The sequence below is a fragment of the Echinops telfairi genome, unplaced genomic scaffold, assembly GCF_000313985.2.
Source record: "Echinops telfairi isolate 266 unplaced genomic scaffold, ASM31398v2 ScPeMD7_34;HRSCAF=130, whole genome shotgun sequence".
Taxonomy (NCBI): Eukaryota; Metazoa; Chordata; class Mammalia; order Afrosoricida; family Tenrecidae; genus Echinops; species Echinops telfairi.
In genome coordinates, this window is record NW_022103931.1 from 2,345,012 (window position 1) to 2,357,232 (window position 12,221).

At 37.1% G+C, this 12,221-nt stretch overlaps 1 protein-coding gene across 6 annotated transcripts in view; it reads right to left on the reverse strand.

Annotated features, from left to right (window-relative positions):
* CHIC1 (cysteine rich hydrophobic domain 1) overlaps positions 1-12,221 on the reverse strand; it is a 100,537-nt gene that overhangs the window by 70,460 nt on the left and 17,856 nt on the right. For all 6 annotated transcript variants that reach the window (XR_006680057.1, XM_045290231.1, XM_045290227.1 and 3 more), the window contains exon 2: positions 1,598-1,652. Coding sequence is in view for 5 of the 6 variants with exons in the window: in XM_045290231.1 (XP_045146166.1) it covers positions 1,598-1,652 (55 nt within the window). In the remaining variant the exon portion in view is untranslated. The remainder of the gene's footprint in view (positions 1-1,597; positions 1,653-12,221) is intronic.

Consider the following 12,221-nt stretch of genomic DNA (forward strand, 5'->3'; position numbering starts at 1 on the left):
TTGAGAAACGATGTACAAATGCGCTTTACACAATTGATGTGTGTATGGATTGGGATAACAGTTGTATGAGCCCCTAATAAAATGTTAAAAAAAAAAGAAATAATAGCCTTTGGGGTCTTAAAGGCTTGTTTTCAAATAAGCAACCATCTAAGTGAGGCTTCAACTAAGTCCGCATGGAAGAAGGACAGTAACATGCACAAGTCAAAGATTGTAAATAATATAATTCAAATCCAAAGGAGGGAATGGTAACAGAGCTTAAATCGTGAAATTCTGGTTTGCAGAGGACTATGCATGTCAGCAGAAGCCCAAAATACATGTTTAGTTTCTACACATGGGATAAGCCTTGGGGGACTTCCCTCTGACCATAATTGAGGGATGGGAATGACCTGGTTATCAGACAGAGTATTGTAGAGACAATTATAGTAGATTAAAATGAAAAAATCTGACTTGAATGTTTAAAAACTTGCCATTTGATTTCCTTTTGAGCTTGATCTGGTTTTTAATATTTTGTGTTTTTTAAAGAAAAACTGGGGTTATTTCTGTTGCATTTTGTTATTGTTGGTAGTCTTCCTGACTCTGTTATGTATTTTTCTGGTTTTTGGTATATTAAATCCAGAATATGAGAATCTATAGAGACAATAACTGGATCAAGGGTTTCTGGTTTGCGGGGGTGGGGTGTTGAATGGCAGGAGAGGTGGAGGGGTAACGGGGTGCTGACATTAAGGAGTACTTGAAGGAAGAAAATATTTGGAAACTGATTGTGGTATCAATTGTTCAACACTCTTGATATGACTGAATTATTGAATTATATAATGTCAGGATTACGTCCTAATAAAATGGTTTGGAATGAATAAAATAAAAAGTATCTTAAAAAAAAGAATTTCCAGAGAGTTCGGAGTCCTAGGAAGTCTGAATATTGAGCTACAGTGCTAGAGATTACTACTGACTATAAAAGAAGTAGGGAACAGAAGGTAATAACAAATAGTTATTACAGTAAGTCCAATTTTAGAATGTTGAACTACATAAAAGGTAAAAAAAAATGCCCAATCACTTTTATCTCCTTTTATATATAACAAATCGTATCCTATGACACTTTAAGAAATAATACAGTGGTACAGATTTAAAACAATAAGAGATCCAAATTTTAAAACAATGGAGATCACTAATCTAAACAAAAACAGATTAGCGTGATAAAAGTTGTATAAGCCCCCAATAAAATAATTTAAAAAACAAACAAAAAGATTGCCATATATACTTGAGTAGAAGCCATTTTCAGCACATTTTTTCATACAGTTTTTGTGGTAAAATTAGGTGCCATGGCTGATAATCAGATTGGCTTATACTCGAGTATATAGGTAGCTACTTGTGCTGAGAAAAAAAGATACAACTAGAAAAGCTGAATAAATACACTAACAACTGGTATTAATGTGCGAAGAAAACAATAGGTTGCTTGGAATCAACAACATGGCCTATAAGTACTCTAGCCTATGGTTTTGGGACGTTATTACTCATGTATCGAAGCATTTATCACAGCATCAAATAAGTCATAAAACAATACTTTTTAGAATGGAAAAGTTCAAAGCAAACTCTCACTTACCTTCCCTGTTAGAATTGAGGGAAATTCAGTATCAAACTTGTTGCTCAAGCCAAACCTTAAAAACAAAGACAGAACAAATATATTCTACCCAGCATATTTATTCTTTCCTTTATTAAAAAAGTTACAAAGCCATGCATTTTTCTTTTGATCTTGTGATTTTAAAAAAGGGTTCTGAAAAAAATGTGATATTTATGGAAAAGAAATATCTTTGAAAAGAAGAGAAATATTTTTGACTATTTATTCAAACAAATAGTGAGAAATGCTGAACAGGAGCAAATGCTATGACTGTATTTTAATTAGACCCATAAATGGACTTAAATCTAATAAATTAGAAAATCACTATTATAAAGCTAGAAATATCATAAGTATAATTGGAATATTTCTGCTACACCACATTTCAAATAATAACTGTTGGAGTAGGATGATAGTAAGTACATGGCAGTGTATACTTTTGTGTATATATGAGTTTTTTGTGTATACATGAATTTTTTTCTATTAATTTATCGGACTATCTTTCTATCTTTTCTAGTAGCATAATGGAATACAGCAGGCATTTAATAGATATTTGTTCAGTAATAGGCTACAGTATTGTTTGACTCAACTGATTTATAGCACTTTGGTCTAAGGATCACTTTTTTTTTTTTTTTAATTTTTTTTTCTAAGGATCACTTTAAAGAAATGTGATTATCAGGTCCTTAGAAAAGAATCCAATGTTCTTGCTTCATTTATGCTTATGGCTCCTGTTCAAGGACACAGACCAATCTATCTTAGGCATGGATACTCTATAATTAGCAGTCAGTAACAAAGTACATGCCTCTGAATAAAGTTACTATACTTTGTATGTTTAATAGGTATTCTAAGACAAATTCTGTTTTAAAGTAGCTGCGAAAGTGAATATCAAAGTATAAAAGCCCATTTAAAAATTTTTCATTACTTCTGTTGTTTGTGTGTCCATACAAGTAATGAAGCTATAATATACAAACACATGTTCTTTTTTAATGTACACATACAGGAGTATAGCTAAACTTAGAATGAGATGAGACAGACACCTTTGTACATGAATCTTTTTATGCCAACTTTCATCTAATGCTTGAGAAGTTGATACTCTAATATTAAATATATAGATATTATTGTGTACTAATTCAGCAATCAATAACATGAAAAATATTTAATAGATCAGGAAACATTGTATTTAAATCACTATTAAGCTAGTTTTAAATATATATCACCAATCAAAAAGATTAAATTAATTTGTCTTTCCAAAGAATACATTTTTATTGTGCAACAAAGAAAAAGAGATGAAAGTTTAATTTTCAGAAAGTAGATATGATACATTTTAAAGAGTACTCTATTTATATATCCTGTATAAATGCTTTTCGGATATAAATGACAATAACATATTCCTACGTTTATTAGCTATTGCTACCATTGTAATTTTCTCCAACTGCCATTCCTTTACTAGAATGGTAAAGGAATGTACCCTCAAATATGTGGAGGGTACTGACAGATGTATCCTTTAAAATGCATTGAATGTTTTTATTATTTAAAAATTCAGACATTAGAACAGAGATAAATGACATACAAAATAGAAAAACAGAGAAGCAATGAAACCAAAAGACGGTTCTTAGAAAAGACGAATGAAATTTAAAAAAATTATCTGAGTGAATAAAAGATTGAATATGTTAATAATTAAAATCTGAAATGAAAGTGGTGGTGACATTACAATTTATCCTTTTAAAAAGATAATAAGAGAATATCAAAACAATTGTATGCTAATAAATTATGTAACTTAGGTGAAATGGACAAGTTCCCAGGAGCATATAAATGGCACAGATTTCTTCAAGAGCACAGAAAAGCTCAAATGACAAGCACTCAAATTGGAAAAGAAGTAAAACCAGATAAGCAGTTAACATGATTTGTAGAAAATCCCAACTGTTCCACAAGAAAGCTACTAGAACTAATAAATGAATTCAGGACAATTACAGGGTACAGGATCAACATACAAAAAAACTACTGCTTTTCTATGAGTCATCAAATAATAATCTGAAAGGATAATTAAGAAAACAATTCTATTTATGAGAGTACTGAAAAGAATAAAACACCTAGGCATGAATTTAACCAAGGAGGTTAACAACTTGTACACTGAAAGTTATAAGACACTGCTGAAAGAAATGAAAGGAAATTTAAATAAATAAAGGGTTCCTTGGGTGGTTTAAACAGCTAAGTGGACAACTATTAGCCAAAAGGTTGGCTTGCTGTTAAAGTTCACCCACAAGCACTTTGGAAGAAAGCACTTGTGGTTTACTTCCAAAAGGTCGCAGCCATTGACAAATCTATTCATCACAATTCTAACTTTGACACATGGGGTCAATATGAATGAAATAAAAATTGGTTTGCTTAATTTTTCTTTGAAATAAATAAAAAGACATCCATGTCCATCGATGGAAGGACTGTAGGGATTACATTAACTTAACCTATAATAATTTGGTCTTTTCTTTATTTCATGAGCGGTACCTGTAAATGCTTTGGAATTTGAAGTACCTTTTTTTACCTATAGTTTCCCAGATCATATCCGAAAGTTTAGCTAGTAAGGACTCAGAAGGGGCTAAAGAGGCCAGAAAGATCACCTCAGCTGACTTCAAGCTAGGCAGGTTGGTTCAATCAATCATGACTACGTAATTAGGCCATAAAAATGGTTCTGGACATGGAAGCTCAATGGGCATCCTGGTTGGTGAAAGACATTAGTACAAATGGGAGAGTAGCATGTTCCCTTTCTAGGACTGCAATAACTGGCATGAGGTGGACATATCTGACCTTCTCTGGCTTCCCTATTGCTACAAGGCAGGAGTCAGACAAGCCTTTATGGTTGATCCTTCTTTATCTATTCTGGCACCAACATTCCTCCCACACATGCTGGGTTTGATAATTGTTGTAATGGCCACACAACTCACAGACATACTCATAATTAAGGAGGTTTATTAAGGAGGTTAATAGCAAACAGTAAAGATACAGCCATTGGTCTCCTCAGCCAGTAGCCAAGTCTCTCTCTGGTTCTTAGACTCTCAGTCATATGGTCCCTTGGCCTTTCCTTCCATTGGCCAGGAAGCCAGCCCAACTACCATTCTGTCCAACAGTTTCAGTCTTGGGCCAGATAAGGAGAAGGTACCCCAGAATCTCAGCGTCGAACCTCTATGTCACAGGCTGTGATGCATCTGGTCTTGGTGGCCTTCACCACTTCACACGGAGATCTTGAACGTGCTCTTCCAAGGTCCCCCAGGTTTCTCCCTTCTCTGCTGCATTCTTACAGCGTGGTGGTGTGGTAATGAAAACAAACCAAACCCTTCTCTTAGGGTTACACACATCCTATTTGCATAGTTCCAGTAATCATTTGGGTGGAGTTACAGAGACTTGGGTGGAAGAGCCATATTAAGAAATTTCACCCCACCAGAGTGACATGCAAGTCCTGCATGGGAACTCCTAAACTTCACCCTCTGTATCTCTTCTTTGTGCTGATTCTAATTTGTAACCTTGAAAACTAACTGTGGTCATAAGTATTGTGCTTTCTGTGACTTCTGTGAGTCAGTCATTCCGGTGAAGTATGAAACCTGAGAGAGCAGTGGGAGACAGCAGGCCAGAAGTGTAGGGGTTGTGGGGACTCCCAACAAGAAAATTTTGGCCAACTTCGACAGTCTGAGGACTGTATCCTTTAACTTGTGAGACCTAGCTAAGGTATGTGTACCTCTATGTAATTAGGGTCAGAGGCATGCGCAGCTGGTTTTAGAAAAGAAGTGGTAAAGAAATTTTGAAAAATGGGAACTTTCATTTATGTTGATTATTATCATCATAAAGGCTTAATATTATTATTTTAAAACACTTTTTTGTGAAGGTTTAATATTATTAGGATGTCAATGCTACTCAAACTTGTCTACATATTCAATGCAATCTCTATCATAATTCCAACAATCCTCCCCTCCTCCAATGCAAAAGCCAGTCTCTAAATTCATATGAAATTACACAAGGCCTTGAATGGTCAAAATAGTCTTAAAAAAGAGCAAACTAGGAGAACTCACATTTCTCAATTCCAAAATCTATTACAAAGTTACATTAATCAAAACAGTATTGAAGCAAGCCTCATTTATTGTTGATTGGAATGTAAAATGGAAAATAGTTTGGTCATTTCTCAGAAAGTTGAACATAGAACTACCATACAAGCCAGAAATCCCAACCCAGGTATATACCCAGAAGTGAAGGCTGGAATTCAAGCAGAATAGAAACCTGTATATCAGAGTTCATTGTGGCATTTCTCACAATAGTCAAAAGGTGGAAACTAACAAAGTGTCTACCAAAGGACAATGGAATACTACCAAGTCATAAAGAGTCCAGATGCATGCTACAACATGGATGAGCCTTGAAAACATCCTGATGAGTGAAATGAATCATTTGGGAAAGGACAAATACTGTATGGTCTTACTTAAATCAGCAGATGTATAGAAACAAAAGATTATTAGTTGTTGCTGAGGGTGGAAGATTTAGAAAGGGGAAGTTTTTTCTTAGGAGACACTGAGTTAATAATAGTGGAATGATGTGGGAAAGGATAAGGAGAATGGTTGCACAAGTTGAAGCATATAATCAATATTACAGGGTTGAACATGTTACAGGGTTGAATGTGTAGAAATTGTTGGGATATATTTTATTTTGTGTATTTTCACCAAAATCAAACTAATCGATCAAACAACAACTCAGTGTGATAGGGTATAAGGATAGACATAAATCAATGGACTAGAATTGGGTGTTCAAAAATAAACCCATACATATATGGTATATTCATTTTGACAAAGATGCCAGGTCCATTTAATAGTCTCTTTTGAAAAAGGGTGCTGGCAGAGAGAACTGTAGGGCTGACCCCACCACTAGACACAACATTCCCTCACTGACCTATAGCGCTACTGGAGATAGTGTGCGGAAAGTGTGCCCGGTCTGCCCCATGCACAGCAGGGTGAAAGGCGAAGGGAGTGCAACAGGGCAACAAGGGGAACAAAGTAACCAAGTCCTTGAGGAATCCTTTAAACTTCTGATTCCGGCTTGGCACCTCATCAGACTTGATCAGAAAACATACATAAAGATCAGTATACAGACCTGGAACTATCTATTGGTTTTGTTTCGTTTTTCTTTCGTCCTATGTCTATCTATGTAAGATAGGCAGGACGAAGAATCCCGAGGAGAAAACAATGGGACCGGTGGTTCTGGGGGCAAGGAGAGGGAGTGGGGAGCCAACAAACTCAGGGATAAGGGAACAACAAGAGATCTAAAATTGATGGTGAGGAGGGCATATAATGACTGGTGGGGTATGATCAAGTGCACTGTATCTGAGAGGAATTACTGAGAGCTGAATGGATGGTGAGCATGATAGTGCAATAGGAGGAAGGTGAAAGGAAATAGAGGAGAGAAGTAGGAGGCAAAAGCTATTTATAGCGGTATAGTTATAGTATATATATGTAAATATATGAACTATTTATAATGAAAGGGATATAGGTCAATGCACATATATTTATATGCTAAGTATTAGATAGCAGACAGACTTTGGGCCTCTACTCGATGCCTCTCTTAACACAAGAACACTTTTTTCTTCTAACCTGGCACTCTTTGATACTGACCTTCCAGACACAATTGCTGAAGACAAAATAGGTGCATAAGCAAATGTGAAGAAGGCTGATGGAGCCTGGCTTTCAAAAGATGTAGCGTCTGGTGTCTTAAAGGTTTGAAGTTAAACAAGCAGCCTTCTAGCAAGGAAGCAAATAAGCTCACATGGAAGATGCACACTAGCCTGTGTGATCATGTGTCAACAGGAGTTAGGTATCAGGTACCAAAAGATCCCAAACAAACAATTATATCGATGTGAAAGAGTGGGGTTGGAGTGGAGACCCAAAGCCCTTCTGTAGATGATTGGACATCGGACATCCTCCCACGGAAGGGTTACAAGGAAGGGATGATTCAACCAAGATGCAGTAAGTACAGCACCAGAGAAACACACATCATTCCTCTAGTTCCTGAATGCTTCCACCCCCTCAGCCCCCGTTGCCATGACTCAGTTCTACCTTACAAATCCGGTTGTACAGATAAGAGCTCTCGACACATGGAATTCAGGACAGATAAACCCCTCAGGAACAGTAGTGGGAGTAGCAATATCAGGAGGGTAGGGAGATGGTGGGGGCAGGGAGGGGAGGGGGAGAAAGGGGGAGCCTATCTCAAGGTTGGATATATAGCACCCCCCTCCCACAGGGATGAATATCAGAAAGTTGGGTGAAGGGAGACAATGAACAGTATAAATCACAAAATAACAATACTATATAATTGCTCAAGGATTCATGAGGGGTGGAGGAGGGAGGGGAAAAGAGAGGAGCTGATACCAAGGGCTCAAGTAGAGGGAAATTGTTTTGAAAATGTTGATGGCAACATATGTACAAGTGTGCATAATACTATTGAATGATGGATTATTATAAGATTTGTAAGAGCCTCCCCCAAGAGAATGATTAATTTAAAAATATGGTGCTGGGACAAATGAATTTCCACATGGAGAAGAATGGTATTAGATCCCTACTTCACAACATACATGAAAATTCACTCAAAACAGATGAATGACCTAAATATAAACATCAAAACTCTTAGAATAAAACACAGTACTTTGTATCTGGCAATAGATTAAAAAACATGAGCAGCTTGAGGAAAAAAATATAAACGGGACCTCCACAATAATTTTTAAAATGTACATCAAACACATTGTCATCGAAGTAAAAAGACAAGCTGTGGAACCAGAGAAAATGTTTAGAAACTTTAATAAGGGTGTAATATACAGAATATATAAAGAACTTTTAAAATTCAACAAAAGACCAACGTCCCAGTCAAAAATGGACAAAGGATTTTAGTAGATATTTCTCTGACAAAGATATACAAATGGCCAATAAATATATAAAAAGGTACTCAAAATCATTAGCCAACAGGGAAATGCAAATCATAACCACAACGAGCTATCACTTCACAACCATTGCAATTGCTTTCCTCTAAAAAATACAGAAAATTCCTAGTGTTGGCAGGGATCTGGAGAAATCAGAACACACATCCTCTCCTGGAAAAAATGTGAAATGTTGTAATGCTGCAGAATACCATCTGGTTGCTCCTCAAAAAGTAAAAGAGAATTACCATCTGACTCAGAATTTCACTCCAAGACATTTACTCAAAATATTTCAAAGTAGGGACAAGAGACACTTGCACATCAATGTTCGCCGCAGTCTTATTCACAATAGCTCTATGGGGAAACCCCCCTGAATCCACTGTTGTTGAGTCAGTTCTGACTCACGGAGACCCCAGAGGGCAGAATAGAGCTGCTCCATAGTTTCAGCGGCTACACATTTTTCCTGAAGCAGACGCCTTATCTTACTCCTGCAAGACAGCTAGTGGGTGCAAACAGATAGCCTTTTAGTCAGCAGCCTGAACACTTAACACACTGTGTCACTAGGAGGACCCGACCCAAGTGTATACCAATAGATGAATGGATAAATTAAATGTGGTAAATACATACTGTTGAGTATTATTTTGCCATCAAGATGAATACAATCCAATCTAGCTCATGGATGAATCTTAAAAACATTTTAAGTCAATAATCCAAACACAAAAGGGCAAACCTTGTATGATCCAATTCATATGAGATTTCTAGAGTAGGTGAATGATTAGAGATACAAATGAGTGATTACCATAAAGGTGGAAGGGGCCATGGGAGTTGTTGCTTCAGGAGTATATAGAGTTTCTTTTTGACATGATGAAAGTTTTGGAAACCAATAGTGGTGATGGTTGCACAGTATTGTGAGTGTAATCAATGCCACTGGTGTAAACTGTAAAATTATTAAAATGGCAAATTCAATGTTGTGTACAGTTTGCCTCAATAAAAACCCCTTATTTTGCTATTGTCACTTTTCGTTTCCAAAGAAATTTTTGCAGTTTCCATTTTGCTAATACTGTTCCTTTCATAACTTCCTGATTTCTAATGCTGTCACCATTGAAAATAATTTAGTTCGTCTTGGCTTCTCAAAATTCACTGCCACTGAGTCAATTCTCCTGCACAGTGACCCTATAGAGCAGAATAGCACTATTCCTTTGGGTTTCTGAGACTATAAATCTTCATGGGAGTAGAAAGCCTCATCTTCCTTTCTCAAGGTGGCTGGTGGGTTGAAATTTCTGACCTGGTGATCAGCAGCCCATCTTGTCTTATTTACTGCCAAATTCTATGCCCTCTTTTCAGAATTTTTCTCCCCGATTTGGTCTATAGTTTGGGACAGTGTTGATCACTCCTTTCTAATACTTTTCCATTCTTCTATTTCTTCTTCCTAACAATCTTGACTTTTCCAAAAATTTTGCTTCTCCAAGGGAAATGTAATGGTTGATTTATATTTATAGTTATGAAAGTCACTTCCATTCTGGTGACCATGAAATCCATCCCTAGTTCTACATTTTTTAAACCGTTCTAGTTCCTAATCTATACTTGCATATTAAATATTTTAATTTGCATATCTTGCCACAAAAGAATACCACCTTAAATGAAATATTTCTAAAATGAAATGTTATCATTTTCCAGAAATGGGGCCCCTTTTCAAATTTCATTTCTGTCAATGAAACCATAAAAAACTTCCTTTAAATTCTATTGTGAATTGGGTGAACATTTATAAAGCAAATCAGTTTTCCATTTAACAATTCTTACACATTTTGCTTTATGTCATTGAATGCAATCCTAACAGGGTAGTATCATGTATCCCTCTCCCTCCCTGGGTTTTTGCTTTCATTCTTCCTTCTTTCCCAACCATTCTGAACTTTGTCCTTGGGTAAATGCTGAACTTTTGATTTCAAATGGTTATTATAAGGTATGGGCATCCCCCTTAGTGTTATTGCTCTCCTTATAGGCTCTGGTTGTTGTTTGACTGAAATGTAAGCCAATAGAATGAGTTTATTTCAAGACCTGGAGGGTGACTAAGGGCCATAATCTTGGGTGTTTCATCAGTCTCTACCCAATCAGTAATCCTATTTGTTTGTTTGTTTCGTTTTGTTTTTTAATAATTTTGAGTCTTTTTCCTTATGTGCATCCCACTAGAAATTCATGACTTTCTAACATGGTCCCTCTTAGAGCAGTTGTTAGTGGTAGTTGGGTACCATCTAGTTCTTCTGGTCTCAGAATCATGAAGATAGCTGTTCACATGGCCCATTGGGCTAATTGTTTTCACGCATCTTCAATTTTCTTCACTTTTCTATATACCAGACACGGAGAAACCAGTAATTGCAACTTAGATAGCCACCCACATGCTTTTAAGACCCGAGTCACAACTCACCAATGTAGAATGTCGTACACTGTCTTTGTGGATATGCTATACCCAAACAACTTGGTATCCCAAGGCCCAGTGACTCATTCCCTTGGGGTTTTTGTTATATCTAGGACATTTTCATGACTTGGCTCTCTATATGCTCCATCACATTCAGAGATGTATTTTCTCAATAGCGATAAATACACACATAGAAATATTCTGTGGGGGCCGGCTCGAATCCCAACTACATGGAGAGCACTTCCCACCCCTCCCAGAAGAATTCACTTCAGAGAACAGCACTAAAGCTACAGCTCAGGGAGAGGGATACATCTGATCAGATCACACAGAAGCAAACGAAGGGGGAGGGAGAGAGAGTGGAGAACATCCTGACCCACCAAGTCCTGAGGATGATATTCTTGCTCAGAGCTGCCAATGCACAGAGAGCTCCATAGGGCCAGCCCCACCATGAGATGTGATGTCCCTCACTGACCCATAGTGCTACAGGGGACAACACTGGAGACACAGAGCAGGAATTGTGCCTGATCTGATCCCACCACACCAGGGTGAAACAGTAAGGTCATGCAATCGAACAGCAAGGGGAGCAAAGCAATGAAGTCCCCAGGGAATACCAAAAATAGACTTTGGGGCTAGGGTGTGGAAACCCATCAGACTGGACGGGAAAACACTCCTAAAGGTCAACAAACAGACCTCAAACTATTTATAGGCTTGGCTTTTTTGTTGTTTTCTTTTTTTCTGTCTTGTTCTTGTGCTTATTATTGTCTCCACATGTCCATCTAGATAAGATAGTTGGGATAAACAATCCAGAGGAGAAACCAATGGGACCAATGGTTCTGGAGGGGACAAGGGAGAGGGGGAGGTGGGGCAATGGAAGTGGGTGTTAACAAACCCAGGGACAAGGGAACAACAAGTGATCTAAAATCAATGGAGAGGAGGATGTAGCATGCCTGGTAGGGCTTGATCAAAGGCAATGTAATGGAGAGGAATTACCGAAACCTGAATGAAGGCTGAACATGATAGTGGGACAAGAAGAAAGTAAAAGGAAATGGAGTAAAAAGAACTAGGAGGCAAAGGGCATTTATAGAAATCTAAATATAAGCATGTACATGTGTAAATACATATATATAATGATAGGGAAATAGATGTATGTGCATATATTTATAGGTTTAGTATTAAGGTAGCAGTTGGACATTGGGCCTCTACTCAAGTACTCCCTCAATGCAAAAACACAATAGCTGAAGGCAAAATGGGTGCATAAGCAA